The sequence below is a fragment of the Geotrypetes seraphini genome, chromosome 6, assembly GCF_902459505.1.
Source record: "Geotrypetes seraphini chromosome 6, aGeoSer1.1, whole genome shotgun sequence".
Taxonomy (NCBI): domain Eukaryota; kingdom Metazoa; phylum Chordata; class Amphibia; order Gymnophiona; family Dermophiidae; genus Geotrypetes; species Geotrypetes seraphini.
The window spans coordinates 37,681,099-37,698,676 of NC_047089.1; the positions used below are offsets into that span (position 1 = coordinate 37,681,099).

Below are 17,578 nucleotides of genomic sequence, written 5' to 3' on the forward strand. Positions count from 1 at the left end.
TCTCAGACATTTGATTGAAGTCTACTAGGTCAAATGTGCTTCATAGGTTAAATTGGATTATAATTGCGCTATGACCCTTGTGTAGTAGTTCTTTGCATATGTTACTAGTGCTGCAATCACTGTCTCAGTGCCTCAGTTTTGTGTCTTTGATTGTAATCTCTTCAAAATCATTCCAAGATCTGTCTGCTGGTATTTCCATAGGTGGTTTTGTTGCAGTGGGTCTACTGTCTGGGCAACAAAGGGCACCACACATATCATTATGGGCCTGTTGAAATGTAATAAAAGATTATCAACTTGACTTTGATGTTAATTTATCCCAAAATGTTAAGATAATGTATTTTTTATTGTTTTTCCAAATATTATACAAAACAAACAAACACTTTGTCACAATTTCAGCATTGCGGAATTAAAAAAATTACAATCAAATCTTCCAGAAAGGAAAATATATTTAATCCAGCATGCTTTCTAGCCAAAAATCTGGGAGATCAAAGAGGAAAATCTAGAAGAAGATAGATACTAAAAAAAAAAAAAGAATTTAAATATATATATATATATATATATATATAAAATACGAGGGGGCAGCTGAAATGTTCTCAGCTCAACCAAGAAGAGAATGATGTGGAGCCATGAAACTTACAAGTTATTCCACACTTTTCTTGACACTTTTTATTTCAATGATATGAAATTAAAAGTGTCAAGAAAAGCGTGGAATAACTTGTAAGTTTCATAGTTCCATATCATTCTCTTCTTGATTGGGCTGAGAACTTTTTGGCAGTCCCTCCTATTGTGATGTCATAATGCCTCATTCCACCAATGCCTAAGAGCCATCAGAATGCCTTTTTTCCCTATACTTGTGCCCATTTGCTAGATGCATTTGCCTCATTGAAACAAAAAGTGTCAAGAAAAGTGTGGAATAACTTGTAAGTTTCATGGCTCCACATCAATCTCTTCTTGGTTGGGCTGAGAACTTTTCAGTGACCCCTCATAGCAGTGAGGTGCATTGCTTATGAATAATTTGTCCTATACCAATCACAAACATCAAATGCTAACCTGAAATAGACCTTTTTGCCGTCAAGAAAATATTGTAGTTGAGAGGGTTCAAAAAAATCTTTTAAGAGATAGTGTATTTTTTTTTTTTAATGACTAAGGTATCTAATTTATTTCCACAGCTTCAGCTTCTACTGTAAATGAAAATTCATCATTGATTTGCTGAAACTTAGAAATCGCATAAGAATTATGATGAAGCACTTCATGAGGTAAAAGCTTTATAATTTTTAAGATTATGGCAGACTAGATTTACAGCAGTAACTTACACAGAGAACAGACCTTTCGTTTCTTTTTCAAACTTGGGCTTGTAAATTTCAGTGTTGTGAGCCTAAAAGCATTCTGAATGATGTGAACTTAGGCCCTGATTCTATAACATTCGCCTAAAACGAGGCATCTATATTGGCGCCTACTTTAAGTGGTCAATAGACAATCATTGCCGATATTGGCACTCAACACCTCACAATCGGCTTTAATTGGATTCAATTGAAAGTTAGGCGCCAATTTCAAAAACCTTGATTCTATAGAAAGTAGGCACCTAGCCCAAAAGCAGGCCTTGGTAGGGGTGGATCATGGGCATGTTTTCGAGTTAGGCACCTCTTTGTGAATCAGGTGCCATTAGGCTCTGATATCAATGCCTCAATTTAGACCTAGAAAACCGTGGCTTAAATTGGGAATATTTAAATGTTAGGATGCTGAGCGCCGCTTAAGCATGATTCTATAATAAGCACCTAAGTTTTATAAAATCGGTGCTGATATTGGCGCCTAACTTTAGGCCGGCTTTAAAGAATCAGGGTCTCAGTGTTTTGAAGGTTCCGAGTTTAGTTCCTTTATGATGGTATCCAGTTGTTAAATAGTTTTCAGTTTCCCTCATCAACTTCGATTTACAAGTAATATAATGTATATTAATGGTGACTTCTCATGATTTTCTTTAATTACATGACTTTCTTTGCATTTTTCAAAATTAGACTTTCACATTCCTGAGGAATAAACAGATAAGAATCCTCTGTGTGCCCTGTGAACTATAAGACAAACTCAAGAATCAAGAAGGTTTAAGATTACCATATTTGGAGTCTCACAAACCTGGATGCATGGCCCTGCCTGTTCCGCCCCCATTCCTGCCTTTATCCATTTCTAGCCCCTCCCAGTTCTGCCTCAAGTTCTGCCCTGTTCTTTCCCCAGCCCCACCCCCTCAAAGCCTCATCTTCTTCTATGACGAGCTCCGGCCATGTCTGGAGGTCCTCAAGCACACACGGATGTTAATTTTAATCTTTTGTTCACCGCATTGAACTTACGGTTATGCGGCTTATAAGTACGATGTTATGCTATGTCATCCGCGCATGCTCAGAGGCCCTCCAGATGTGGCCGGAGCTCGGCGGGGCTCTCTAAAACCCAGGCAAATTGCTGGGTTTTGGAAAGTTCATCCAGGAACTCGGACAGTCCTCCCAGATTCAAGAAGCTGCAGCAGATCCCTTACTATGCTGTGGTTTACCATCCGGTCCAGATGATTTATTACTTTTTAAGTTTGATGTAGTACATCTTCCAGGTTCACAGAGATTTCTTTCAATTCCTCTGCCTCATCACCCTTGAAAACCGTTGCCATTTCAAATAGATTTCTTATGTCTTCTTCCATAAAGACCGAAGCAAAGAATTCATTCAGTCTCTCTGCTATAGCTTTATCCTCTCTGAGCACACCTTTTACTCCTTGATCATTCAAAGGTCCCACGGATTCCCTCACAGGTTTTCTGCTTTTGATGTACCTAAAAAAATTGCTAATGTGAATTTTTGTCTCTTTGGCAAGTTGTTCTTCATATTCTTATTTAGCTTTCTTTATCAATGCTTTGCATCCTTGCCAGTGCTTATGGCTCTTCTTATTTTCTTCATTGGGATCCTTTTTCCATTCTTTAAAAGATGTTTCTTGGCTGTAATAGCCTCTTTCACTTCACCTATAAACCATGCCGGCTCTCATTTTCTCTTCTTTCCACCTTTGTTAATACGTGGAATACATCTGGTCTGCGCTTCCACAATGATATTTTTAAACAACATTCACGCCTGGTTTACACTTCTAATCTTTGCCACAGACCCTTTTTGCTTCTTATTAACCATTTTCCTAATTTTATCATAGTTGCCCTTGCGAAAATTAAATGCCGCTACAGTATGATAGTGTGATTGGAGTATGGGTGTGGGATTGGAGTGTACTAGGAGAGTTTGGTTGTGTGGGGGATGATACAGAGGTCATATGTGTGAAATGTAGATGGGTGATTGCATAGCTAGGTGGAGCAGGAGTATGCATGGCAGTAATCCAGTATGGTATCTGGATCTATGGGGGATGGTTATATGTAAGATAAATGAGCGAGAATGTGGGAATGGATTCATGTGTTTAATTGTCTGTTGAAGTTTGGGTGTATAGGTACAAATGGTTGCATGTTGCAGATCCATGAAATTCCTCTTGGATGTTGTGATCATTTGGTCTCTCTATCCCAGATGTGTTTGATGGAAAATTCTGTTGGATCATTAGTAGCGGTATAGAAGCTTTCATTAAAGATAAAGTTGAATGGATGCATATTCTTTCTATAGGTGGAGTTCTTTTTTTATTTTCAATTGCTTTATTAATAATTTAAGTACATTTTAAAACATCTATCTTGTATAATCAAACATAGAACAATACATTGATTCATTGTATGTCTCATTTCTTAATATATACTAAAAAGTATCAAATCATCTATATATCTTCTATAACCCAACCCTCCCTTCCTCCCCACCCCGGTGAGAGGATGTATGCAGGAGATTCATTAGGTATATAGGTGAAGTTCTAAATATGCTTTGTTTATTTATGATAATGCCTTTTGGAATAGATGTGATATAATAATTCTGCTCAACATTGACTCATGGTGGTGCTTTAGCCTTTAATGTTGATGGTTTTCATAAAAAGAGCAAAGGTCCTTATGAAGCGTGTACAAGTCAAATAAAAAAGCAAGAATGGAAAACCAACTCTCGAAAGAAGAAGTCCTGTTATTTTATATATATGTCACAATTGAGGATTCTGGCAGACACCGTCATTCTTATTACAACATTGACAACACAAGAAATTGAAGTGACCCCTGAGGCAGGTGTTCTTGAGCTGATGCACAGCCCATGTTGGGTCTAATTGATATGCTGCAATAAACGTTTGTATTTGGACATTTAATCAGATGTGGAGTTGGTTTTCTATCCCAAGGTTTTTCATAACCCAATTAAGAGGAAAACAATTTTACCATTATGTTAACAATTACTCTCCTGATGTTGTATCGTTTCAAGAAATGCTTTTGTCAGTAATGGAGTCATGGAAAATAAATACAAATTTGGCTACTGTGCATATGTTCCCCCTGTTTAGAAAGCAGAATGGAATTCTGGTATTATTTCAAAAGAGCTGATTTTGAAATTATTGTCCCAGGTTGCTAACAATGAAGGCAAATTGGTCAAAGTTTCTGTGAGCTTAGGTGAATAATACCTATTTTTAACATATACACTCCAAATAGTGGTCAACCTCAATGTTCTCATACATTTGCAGATCATCTAGCAGAAGAGAATGAAACCCTAGGCATTATAGGGGAGAGGAATTTAATCTGGTGCAAGATCCTTACTGTATTTAGATATACAATCTCATATTTCCTTTAGGAAAATGAACACATGGGAAGAGCTACAACATCTCATACCTCAACTTAACTGGTCTATGATCTCATAATTCTTTTCCTCCTCTCATTCATCTCATTATCATATTGGCTTTTATCTGCTCAGTGGATCTCTAGTGAAGGAGGTGCAACATGCTAATATTGGTAGCATTGTTGTATCTAACCATGATTAGCTGAAAATTATACCTTCAATTGTGAACAATCTCATATCCCCCTAAACAAAGGAAAGTAGGATTTGTAATATTCCTCCTAAAAGGGGATCCACAAATCTACAATATGCTTGGCCAAGGTGAGCCCAAAGTTGCCATTCTAGATTCCTTCTTCTGAGCCTCTGAGATAGTTCTATGTGCTCTGCAACAAAGTAAATGCCCTGCTGAAGAGTGCACTCTATATTTCAGAAGGTAGAGCCCATGTTCCATATGGAATTCCTGGGCCCTGATGAAGCAGTTAAAGACAGGAATATTGATAGCCATTAAAGAGGGCTTATCTCATATTGTGGACCCTTCAACAATATGCTGGACTGTCTGATTCAAATGGTCATTCAGACTGACCATCAACAGAAAGAATTGCATGCAGAGAATGCTGACAAGCCCACCTGGTTGATTTTAGTAGGCCCTTCATTCAATAAAACTGAAAAAAAAACATGCCCTCTGAGGAGCCTATGTAATTTGGTACCACCACTTTATCCTCTGTTGGGAGATTCCATTGTTGAACCCTAGGACTTTACTTATATTGTAGAGGCAAAGATCATCTGGTTTCACCTTGGCAGAAAGAAGATGACTTCCTCCACTAACTCCGGCAGAATAGCCCTATTTATAACCATTTCCTGGAAAGGCACCTACAGGACTCTGGAGCAGCAGGCAACCTCTTAGATATAGTATTGGCTTTGATGGATGAAGATCCTGTGGGAGTTGCACCCTATAGTAGTGCTGGTTATTGAATGGCCACCGACAATTAGTTTGATTACTGCAGTCACTCCTGAGGTAACACTTACGGGCTGTCTGCATACGGAGTCATGACCTTTCACTTTATGCCTTGTGAGACTTCCCAGATTGTGCACATACAATTCTGTCATAGTTTGGAGAACAGAAGTAAATAAAAGGTATCCAAAAATCACACTAAATAAATAACCATATGCAACAATATTTTAGTTTTATTTTCATTTTTTGTTACACACTGATTCAGCTATCAATCAGGATTCACCATGGGAAAATTCTGTTTTTAAAAGTTATTGAGATTAGTATCTTCTCTGAACTCTGGCTGTTTGAAGGTATTTTCCTTGTGTTTAATAGTTTGTTTCCTTACATCTTTTAAATTAACCTCATAACTGGAAAGGTCTAGATAGGTTCCTAAAAGAAAAGGGGATTGAGGGTTACAGATAGAAGTATAGGTAGGTTATAGGAATAGTCAGAAACCACTTCAAAGGTCATGGACCTGATGGGCCGCCGCGGGAGCAGACCGCTGGGCACGGTGGACCTCTGGTCTGACCCAGTGGAGGCAACTTCTTATGTTCTTAAGTAAAAAGAATGTGGTTGATATTCAACCTGTGGCATGCCCCAGCATGTGAGATCTTTTATGGGGAGGAAAAGATAGCAGATGATATGGATGGATAGACTAGATCAGCCAGATGACTTTTATCTGCCATCATTATCTCTGTTTCTATGTCCCTGAGAACATCTTTTCACAATGTAGCTAGGAGTGCACATGCTATGGAAGATTGCTAATAGTTGCAGAGTACGATACAAGGATTCAAACAGGGATTGGACGGATTCCTGAGGGATAGGGGGATCGTGGGATACTGAGAGAGGTGCTGAGATGTAACACAGGTATAGAAAGCTAACCAGGGGTCGCGGCCTGCTCTGGTCGTGCATGTGCAAGACCGGAGGGTTAGGACTTCGATGGGAAGATAGAACTCAATGGGAAACCAAGGTGGCAAGGGGGCCCCTTCTGGTGACTCAGACAGGCCGTGACCTGTTCGGGCCTCCGCGGGAGCGGACTGCCGGGCAGGATGGACCTATGGTCTGACCCGGCGGAGGCACTGCTTATGTTCTTATGTTCTTATGTTGTAGTCAGATAGAAGAAAAACAATTTTCTGACTGCCAGCTTACTCAGATAATCTGTATCCCTGGGCAACCAGTTTTGAATCTTGCTCTCATAATTAATTTCATTTTCAGAAAGAACTATCAGTGTTCATGTTGTATTCTTTAAACTAAAAAAATAATAATAATAATAATAATTATTGAGTCAGTAGCCGGTGGTGCAGGCTCAGTAAGCGGGTCTTTAGTCATGCATGGTGGTAAGGTACTCAAGCTGTGGACTGAGTTAACCCCGGATATTCAGTGCTGAGGCATGTCCAGTCTTGCATTGAATATCTGGGTTATTGTAGTATCCCATCCCAGATGTTAATAGGCACTTGTCCAATATTCAGATCAGCATTTGGTTGACTACTTAGCCAGTTAGCTTAATACGAATATCGTTGCTAACCTGCTAAGTAATGGCTCTCCCCAAACTGTGCCCCCAGACCGCCCCTAACTTAGCCAGCTAGGGAATGGCCAGTTAGAGTTAATATTCAGCAGCATTACCAGTTCAATGATGCTGAATATTGTTAGCTGGCCAACTCACTGGAATTTACCGGAGTGGAGCTTCTCTTCCTGGATAAACCCCTTTGAATATTGACCCCCAATATTTTTAACGTATAATCATCTAAATTGCCTTAATTTTGTAGTGAATGAATATTTTGCTACTGCTTCTATTTTACTTGTTGGACATTAGTGTAATGCCCATTGACATTAGTTAAAAGCTAACACATTTTATTAATAGTGTGCTTTATTACAGGGCTTCTGCACGAGCAAACTCGTTGTTTTAAAAAATGTTTACAGTGAAAGTGATTCAGGATAACAGTCACACCATTTTTGGTGCAAATGAAGATCTCTGACACAAGTTTAAAATGGACTAGTACGGTATATCATCGCAGGTATCAAAACACTATTTTTAAAATCAAAATAGGATAATTTAATTATACAATGGGGGGACAGTTCTATAATCTAACATATATACTAGAATATTAACATATACGAGCATTTATGCATGCACCTAAGTGCCAGCATACAGCCTATGCACTTGTTCTGCAAATACCAGCTTAAATTACATGTCTGGTGTTTGCAAAAGGGGAATGCAAAGAGGTGGAGTATGGGCAGGACACAGGCAGGGCTCCTACTTAAGCTTCCCCCCCCCCCATCCCTTTTATCAAGCTGCGCTAGAAGTTTTTAGCGTGGACTGGTGAGGTAAGTGCTCCGATGCTCAAAGAAATTTATGAGGGTCGGAGCATTTACCATGCCAGCTTGCGCTAAAAACATCTAATGCAGCTTGGTAAAAGGGGCCCTTTAAGTGGCCAGTGTGCTCATACCTAGATGTTAGGCATTTTAATGCAAAGCTGCCCTAGCATTCTATAAAGAAAAATAGGCCCTTATGTTCCTTTGTAGAATAGGTTCCTACTATGTGCCCTCCGAATGCCTGATTCTGAGTATCCTGTTGTATAACCCCCTAGATCTAATTTTCATTAGTACAGTGGTACCTCGGAATCTGAACGCCCCCAGAACTTGAAAGATTTGGAATCCAAACTTTTTTTTTTTCTTCATTTTTGCCCCGGAATCCAAACGCTGCTTTGGAATCTGACCTGCAAGCAGTGCTCAGCCCCCAAAGCTTCCCCTCTGGTGCAGCTTCCTGTTGCCGCCTGAGAGGGAAGCTTTGGACTGAACACCACTTGCAGCTGCCGTTGCCGATCTTGCTGTCTTGCTGCTGCGGATCCCGATCTTGCTGCCTCTGCTGCTGGGGGTCCTGATCTTGCTGTTTCTGCCAGGTAGGTCCGATCTTGCAGAGTTTGTGGGACCAAGGAACGGAATAATCCAGTTTCTATTCTTTTCAATGGGAAAACTTGTATTGGAACTCGAACGGGGTTCTGGAATAGATTAAGTTCAGATTCCAAGGTACTACTGTATTATATTTTGTATAGTTATTAAATGTAGTTAACTTATTTTATTTCCCAATCTATTCCCGGAGAATTCTGCTACCCCTGACCTCCCTCCCCCCCAAAAAAAATTATGCAAACAATGAGGTCAATCTTTAAAGTAATTTAACCGCCCAGGAGCCTCCTGCCTCTTATGTAATAGGTAGGAGTGATGTTCAGTCATCCTTATTTTTGACATTCTGATTGTTTTGCCTACATATATTGTACACAGGGGCAAGACACAATATAAACCACATGATCACTGTTACATGGGAGGCAGGAGGCTACTTTTATGTCTCATTGTTTGCAATATAATCATAGCTTTGAGGATTACTAATGTTTGCACAGGATCATGCGAGTCTGAATGTGAAGGGAGGGGATTGGGGGGAAAAGCTATTACAATTTGAGCAATAATTTGATAGGTTGCATAGTCTAGAACTGACAGGATTGAATGTGAATATTGAATGGAAAGGGGTGTGTCTGTGTCAGTACGAGTCATGTGGAGATTGTGATGGGTTCTGATTGGTCAGGGCATCATGGTTTAATAGGGTGCCATTTTGAAGAGAGTAAAACCCAGATCAGTCAGAACTTCGGTATAATCTATAATAATAAAATGCTAAGCACGCATGTGCACTCTTACCCCGTGTTCCCTGAGTCCTGATCTGTCAGGCTGTGGCAGGTAAGAGTGCGCATGCGTGCGTCTAAGGACGGTCAGGTAACACGCCACGACTCCCCCACTTCCCCCCCCCGCCGCCGACCCTACCCGGCACACCACTAACATGCCGCGACTACCCCCACCGACCCTAACCGGCACACCAGAAACCCCCATGGACCCTCCCAGCCGACCCTCCCTCCGCTAGACGGCCGACAAACCTTGCAGCTCCAGCACAGTAAAAACCGCTGCTTCACGATCTACTGGCTTAATTTCCTCTGCCGCGGCTTGGGCTCCCTCCTGGCCCGATCCAGTCGCGGGGGGGGGGGTGGTCGCTGGGGCCAGGAGGGCTTGGGCTCCCTCCTGGCCAGATCCAGTCACGGGGGAGGGGTGGTCGCTGGGGCCAGGAGAGCTTGGGCTCTCTCCTGGCCCGATGTTAATTGGCAGGGCAAGAGGGCTTGGGCTCCCTCTTGCCCCGATATTGTCGGGGGGGGGGGGGTCGCGGTCCGACGGGGCAAGAGGGAGCCCAAACCCTCTTGCCCCGATATTGTCAGGGGGGGTCGCGGTTCGACAGGGCAGGAGGGCTTGGGCACCCTCCTGCCTGGATCGTTGTGGGGGGGATTCTGTAACCGGTGTTGTTTTTGACAGACACCGGTTACAGAATCCAGCTTTTAGGTGAAGGACTGGCTCCTCCTTCGCCTAAAAGCCCTTGTGTTGGGCGTTTGGGGCTTAGGCGTTTTTTTGGTTCATTATGGACAAAAAGTGTAGACGTCGTGGAGGTGTACTTGTAAATGTAGTGGTGATCTGGGCGTTTAGACAGAGGAAGGCCATTATCAAAACAAAACTCCTTTTGGACGTTTGTTTTGATTATGGACATTTTCCCTGCTTCTGCTTTGAACGTTTAAGGACTTAGGTCAAAAGGGGACTTAGACGCTTTTTTTGATTATTAACCCCATTGGCTGTTTATCTGATTAAAAATCCCAAGGAAAAGAAAAATCACCAGGCTAAAAAATGGCTTCTAATGATAACATATTAAAGAAGCCTTGTGGTAATAATGTCTTGTCTTATTGTAAATAACTCAAAAAGAAGGGTTAACTTGTTAATATAAAGGGCTTCTTTTACGAAGCCGCATTAGCAGTTTAACGTGTGTAATAGCATGCGCTAATTTGCCGGCCGCGCTAGCCACTACCTCCTCCTCATGAGCAGGTGGTAGTTTTTCGGTTAGCACAGGGGTTAGCGCGCGCTAAAAAGTTGCATGCGATAAAGCCGCTAACGCGGCTTCGTAAAAGGAGCCCAAAAAGATTACAACAGGCTCCTTACCAAACAGAGCCTTAGGGCTCCTTTTACAAAGATGCACCAAGCGTTTTAGCACATGCACCGGATTAGCGAGCGCTATAGGGCGCGCTAGCCGAAAATCTACCGCCTGCTCAAAAGGAGGCGGTAGCAGCTAGCGTGCGCGGCAATCTCGCGCACTATTCCGAGCATTAAGGCCCTAACGTGCCTTCGTAAAAGGAGCCCTTAGGCTCAAAAATGGACTTTATCAGAGCCTAAAACTTTTTTTTTTATGAAAAATGGCTTCTCTTGCTAAAACTTTTTACAACTTTAACCACTATGAACTAAAATACCCTCTGACCACAAAAATCTACTTACTCTGGTGAAAAGACTGCTTCCTAAAAGCAAAAAACAGTACAACAATCTGCACAGCACTCTGCCTGTACAACGCCCTGAAATTCTCAAAATGGCGTCGGTTTTTAAATAGAATGCTCGCAAAGGAGCCAATCGCAACTGAGAATGACATCACTCCTAACATAAGGCTAAAAAATGGCACTCACATTGAATTCTATAAACTCTTAATTGTATCAAATTTTCTATATCGCCAGATCTTTAAATAATAAGACTCCACTAAAAATGCCTGAAAGAACTCACTTAATAGCCCCAAAAGTAACAAAAAATTTTTTGGGAAAAGTAAAACGTGGGGTCAAAAAAGGAAAAAAGGAACAAACAAGGAAAAAACATCAGGGTAAAAAAAGGGCAACATGATCCCAAATAATAGAACTGCTATCAAAAAAAGATTTTCCATTCTATATTGTTGTTTAATCTCACCGGTTCCAAAGAGTTCAAAGAAATCCTAATCCAACTTAAAACTAAAACTTAACTTAGAACTTAAAAGGTAAGTATCAAACATATTATAAAACCCTTATTTACATAGTGTAAAAAGAGTCATTCTTCAAAATTATGAGACAAAACATATATGCAAAATCATAGTTCAAAAATAAATACAAATAAACCATATGAAACACAATATTTAAAATATTTATGTAAGAATCCATGTCTTCATTGAAAGAACTGTGAATGAACTAAGATCAGAATCACAAATTCACACCTGTGTATATACCCTGTTCTGTTTAACACTTCTGTTATGAAACCCAAAATACACAGATAGTGTTGAGAAAGGAAAGGAATTGCATCAATTTGACAAATCTTTGACACAGCATCCACTCGCAGGTAAAAATGTAATTTGCATTCATTGATGATCCAAATAAATAGTTCATAAATGCAAAGTTTTGAAAAAACCTTTATCTGGTGCAAATCATAACTCTAGAAAAATTTGGGCCCTTTTATTAAATTATTAGTGTTTAAGCCCGTTACAATAACGGGTGCTAGAGTAGATGTGTGTATGTCTGTTTTTTGTTTTTTTATTTGTCTCTCTCTCTCCCTGGATGCTGTCTGTCTGTCATTCTTTGTGTCTGTGTCTCTCCCTGGTCCCCTGTCTGTGCGTCTTTCTTTCTGTCTGTCTCCCTGGCCCCCCTGCTTGTCAAAGCAGCCCCCTTTCTCTCTCCCCCTGGCCCCCGGTTGTGCCATGCCTGCCTGCTCTGTGGCCCCCTTCTATTCCTCCCCCCCATAATTGGTGTCTGCCCCCAGCACAACCATCCCCCCAAAGCAGCCCCCTTTCCCTCTCCCCCTGTTGTGCAATGCCTGCCTGCTTCGTGGCCCCCCTTCTGTTCCTTCCCCTGATTGCTGTTTGCACCCAGCATACCCCTATCCCCAAAGCAGCCCCCTTTCGCTCTCCCTCTGGCCCCCTGTTGTGCCATGTCTGCCTGCTCCGTGGCCCCCTTCTTTTCCCCCCATGATTGCTGTCTGCCCCCAGCACAACCATCCCCCCAAAGCAGCCCCCTTTCCCTATCCCTTTCCCCCTTTTGTGCAATGCCTGCCTGCTTCATGGCCCTCCTTCTGTTCCTCCACCCCCCCCCGATTGCTGTCTGCCTCCAGCACACCCCTCCCCCAAAAGCAGCCCCCTTTCGCTCTCCCTCTGGCCCCCTGTTGTGCCATGCCTGCCTGCACCGTGGCTCCCTTCTGTTTCCCCCACCCCTCATGATTTCCGTCTGCACTCAGCACAACCCTCCCACCAAAACAGCCCCCTTTCCTGCCTGCTCCATAGCCCTTCTTTTTTGGCTTCCCCTCCCGTTCTTACCCTCCCTCCATCCATCCATGGTTCCTGCCGCCGCTGCCGCTCCTGTTCCTGTTCAAAGCGGCCTGCTTAGGTTCGCGGCCGGCTGTAGCGAACCTCGCAGGCCGCTCTCCATATGGTAGCACGTTCCCTCTGATGCGATCGCATCAGAGGGAACGTGCTCCATGTGGAGAGCGGCCTGCGAGGTTCTCTACAGCTGGCCGCGGACCTCAGCAGGCTGCTTCAAATAGGTTGGTGCAGGAGGGGGGAGTCGTTGACGTGTTCCCTATCCGACACTGCTGCCGCTGCACCGCCTTCATCCTCCTTCTGAAGCGCCAAGCCGGCGCATGCGCTGAAGCCGCCGGCCACGTCAGGTCTCCGCCTGGCCCTGTTTGCTGTTCAGAGCTCGGGGGCAGTTGTAGTCGCGCATGCGCACTTCTTCAGGCCACAGACATACTGATCATGGAAGCACGCTGATAGGAGTGCGCATGCGCGTCTAGCGTTTTATTATATAGATTCTAAAGGCTAATATGGGGCTCTTAATCAAAGCTTAAACACATCTAAAAACCCACCCAAGTCGGCATTTGGACGATCTAAAATACAGGGCGTCCAAGTGCTGATAATTATGTGTCCAGGGACTTTTTAGGTCTCTGAATCCTACTGTGTTCCCAGAGCTGAAAGGGGTGTATCTGGAGGAGTGGTTAGGGCAGTATGTGGGTGGGATGGGGGCTGACCTAGACTTAGTTATCCTGCAAAGATCAAAGGTTTTACTAGATATCCTGGACAGAACTTAAACATTGTGAGTTAGACAATGTAAAAACAGGTATATAGTAAATGCCAAAAAGGTATCCAAAGCCACCAGATAACCACTGCAGAGACAAAGTAAAGACTCCGACGCACTTCCCCAGTGTTCACTGACCCCTATCACTCACCTACAAAGTGGAATAAAAACGTACATACCTATCTCCAGAACATTAGCACCTGGTATAGGAAAGCCTAGTAGAGCTGTACAGATGTGTCTTAAATAGCCTTGGGGGTGGGCTAGTGAACCACAGAGAGGAGGACCCAGGCCCATAAGCCATTCTAACCATTACATTTATGGTGAAACATTTGCGCCCACCAAAATCCCCCCAAAACCTACTCTACTGCCATATATAGATGCCACTTATAGCCATAAGGGCTATTGGGGGTTGTAGAAAGGTGGGTATAGTGGATTTTGGGGGTGTTATAGGGAGCTTACTATAACATATAAGGGAGTTCTGGTGAGATGTTTATGTGGCACCCTTTTTGTGAAGTTCACAGCAGTGCCCTGTAAGGCACCCCAATGCTCTGTTGCCATGTCTGGGTGGCCAGTCCATCACAATACTGGCCCCTCCCCCGCCCAAATGGTCTTGTTCTGGGCGTTTGGGACTTGGATGAAATTTTGGTTGAAAATGTGGTATAATGATAGATGTACTAGCAGTCTGGGCGAACAATAGCCTGGACGTCCAGATAGACGATTTTCGTGAAAAATACATTTTAGATGTATTTTTTTTTTTTAATGGATATTTTTCCATTGCCGACTTTGGGCATCTAGCGCCGTATGACCAAATTCAACTCAGATGTTTGTTTTGTTTATGCCCCTCCACATGTGTAATGCACGCACTATTTAATTTTTAAAACATTTATTTGGAAGGGAACAAGTCATGGGCTAGGAATGGGCATGGAAGCTTCATCCAGCTAGCACATTCTGTTAGTGCACACTAATTGCTAAGAAGCCCATTTTATACCTTGGAGCTTCGTAGCATTTAGTTCACGGTAATTCTGTTAACGTGCTAAGCGTTAGTAAAAGGGTCCCTATGTTGGCATTTACAATATTATTAGTAAAATATAGACTGACATGTATGTCCGACAGGAGTGGCTTAAATCTGATACTAGTGTTTCAAGTTTCAAGTTTATTAAAGATTTTTTTAAACCACTTAATCAGGTTTCTAAGCGGTGTACAATATAAAATTACATAAAAACATATTAAAACATAAAAACAAGGGATACTGGATAAAATCCAAGTGTCATAATAAAGCACGGATAAAGCTAGCTATCAAATAAAAAATGTCTATGAATCTAAAAATTATAAAACAAAGATTGTCAAAAAAAGTGATTGCTGAATAAAAGCATCTCATTTTGTTGTTTCAAGAGATGTGAGCTGTCTTATTTTATTTTATTTTTTTAGCAGAGCATATGTATGTACAGTAGTTTATTGTGCAAGCATTATGGATTTAAATATGTACATATATTTGGAAGGATTGGAGGAGATTAAATTATAACTTTTGGTGGAACTCTTTATGCCATATTTATAAAATGGAAAGGTTTATTGCATTGCAACGGGGATACTTTAAGAAGTTTCAGGATGTGTGGAAACCATTAACAAAGTATTGTAAAGATTAATTTGAAATTGTTTACCTTATACTTATTGATTTAAGGGGTAGGGAGGGGGAATTTTATTATTACATGTTTTATATGATAATGGAATATAAGGGTGGGTGGGGTGGGAAAAAGGAAGGGATGTGTTTTTATGTAATATATCATTGATTGTTTGTAAGTGATGTAGTTAATGTTAATCTGAATGAATATATTTAACACTTTATGTAATTTTGAAAATGAATAAAGAATATTAAAAAATATATATATATATATATATGTACCATATACGGCACTGAAAAAATGGAGTGACACTTTTGTTGTTACCGTCCTAGAGGTTTCCTCCTGGCTTTTCTTCATTATCAACAAACAAAAACTAGAAGTGGCTCTATTCGGCATTTATAATACTTAACTTGACTTAATACTTTATATTCTTCAGTGCTCAAGGGCGACTTGGTATCAGACCACAGGACAAGCCCATGCAGATGAAATAATTCCTCCAATCATTGCACTGTATTTTTATTGTGAAAATATTCAAAAATAGATATGTTAAAAACTGCATAAACATCTGAAATATCTTTAAAGGTGTTACAGCTGATTTTGGGTTCTGATGCATTTTGCTGTGTTGCTTCCCCAGAAAGCCCATATCACACCGTCCTTAGCATTCAACATTGAGCCTGTCATACACAGCCTTCACTTCTCCAAAACTTTCTTCATTGTCTGCATGACACTTATGCAGCTGCCAGGCTGGGATCTGCATAAGTACTAGCGGTGATGACATGTCCTGTCTTACCCAGATATTCACTGCCAGACCTGGTCTTATCTGGGCCCCGATTTCAACCTGAGGCTGTAAGCTGCTTAAAAACTGCTGATTACCGTAACCTGAATATCGCCCCCTAAATGTGTGAAAAATTTCCACAAGTAATGATAGCTTTAATTATGTAATTCCTTTATATGAGATGTTGATTTTTCATCTGTATTAAAATACAAAAAAATCTCTGAAATGTCTGTGGAAATGTGGTGCATGGTAAAATCTTAGTCTATCAATATTCATCTTGTATATAGTCACAGTTTGTCTGATAAAGATACACTCGTAAATGAACAGATCCTTACTAATCCATTGTAAGGAAGAATGCCAATTCAATTCAGTGTATAAGATAAAAAAACTGAAATTTATTTTTTTTTTAAACAGAATGCTGTTTCAGGTGTGGCTGTATTCTTACTGTATATGCTTATGGCGTTGTCTGAAGTTCATGGTGCGAAAACTCACAGGACGATGTGAACTACAAAGAATCTGTTATAACAATAAGCCCGGAGCTAACAGGACCATGAAAATAGGTATGTGTTATGCTGGATGCCCTGTAGTCTGTTGGTTTTTTTTTTTTTTTTTGTGCTATGCATGTTTGTGTTGGTGAATTTTGTATGATTTGAATGATGCGCTTTGTAATGTAACTACTCGGAATTTTATGATGCAACATTCAAAAAAACATCATAATTTTTACATCAGAAGATGCTATGGTCTTCATCGGCTGCCTCATCTCTCCTCTAAATGCTGACCTTTTGCTGTACAATATTGATTCTGTCCTTAGACATTTCATCAACTTCAGAATTCTCTACACTTATAATTCTAAGGGGTCCTTTTCCGAAGGTGCTCTAGCGTTTTTAGCGCACGCACAAAATTAGTGCACGCTGGCCGGAAAACTACCACCTGCTCAAGAGGAGGCCGCAGCAGCTAGCGCAAGTGGCATTTTAGCGCATGCTATTACACGTGTTAAAGCCCTAGCACGCCTTCGTAAAAGGACCCCTAAGAATCTGGTTTGTATTCCTATTCACTGAATGTCCTGGTAAACTTTTTATTTTCCTTCCAGATGTGCCCCTGACTCAATATCTTTGATAATAAAATCCCCCAACAGACATTTTTTTGTTCTTGTGGTAGCTTTTGACAGTGCCTATGTCTCTTGTCTTAAGAAGTGCTAAATATGTCAATTTAATGTTTATTCATTTCTTTCTAAACAGAGACATCATTGAAAAACTCAAAAAACAAGGTGAGTTCTTTTTGTCTTCAGATTTTACATTTTCTTTTTGTTTCTCTCTATGAAATCAGAGTTGTTTAGATCGGAGGTTCTCAACCCTTGGGACACACCTAGCCAGTCAGTAAACCCACGATGAAGATGCATGATATAGATTTGCATGCAATAGAAGTAGTGCATGCATATTCACTATGAATAGTAGTGCATGCAATAGAAGTAGTGCATGCATATTCACTATGAATAGTAGTGCATGCAATAGAAGTAGTGCATGCATATTCACTATGAATAGTAGTGCATGCATATTCACTATGAATATGCATGCATATTCAT

General features: G+C 41.2%; 1 protein-coding gene across 5 annotated transcripts in view; it reads left to right on the top strand.

Annotated features, from left to right (window-relative positions):
• ELMOD1 (ELMO domain containing 1) overlaps positions 1 to 17,578 on the top strand; it is a 70,826-nt gene that overhangs the window by 9,336 nt on the left and 43,912 nt on the right. For 3 of the 5 annotated variants that reach the window (XM_033948819.1, XM_033948818.1, XM_033948822.1), the window contains exons 2-5: positions 1,170 to 1,256; positions 7,551 to 7,689; positions 16,411 to 16,556; positions 17,235 to 17,263. In XM_033948819.1, coding sequence (XP_033804710.1) covers positions 7,637 to 7,689; positions 16,411 to 16,556; positions 17,235 to 17,263 — 228 coding nt within the window. In that variant the 5' untranslated portion in view covers positions 1,170 to 1,256; positions 7,551 to 7,636. Of the gene's footprint in view, positions 1 to 1,169; positions 1,257 to 7,535; positions 7,690 to 16,410; positions 16,557 to 17,234; positions 17,264 to 17,578 lie in introns of all 5 variants that reach the window. The other 2 variants (XM_033948820.1, XM_033948821.1) reach the window with 2 other exon arrangements.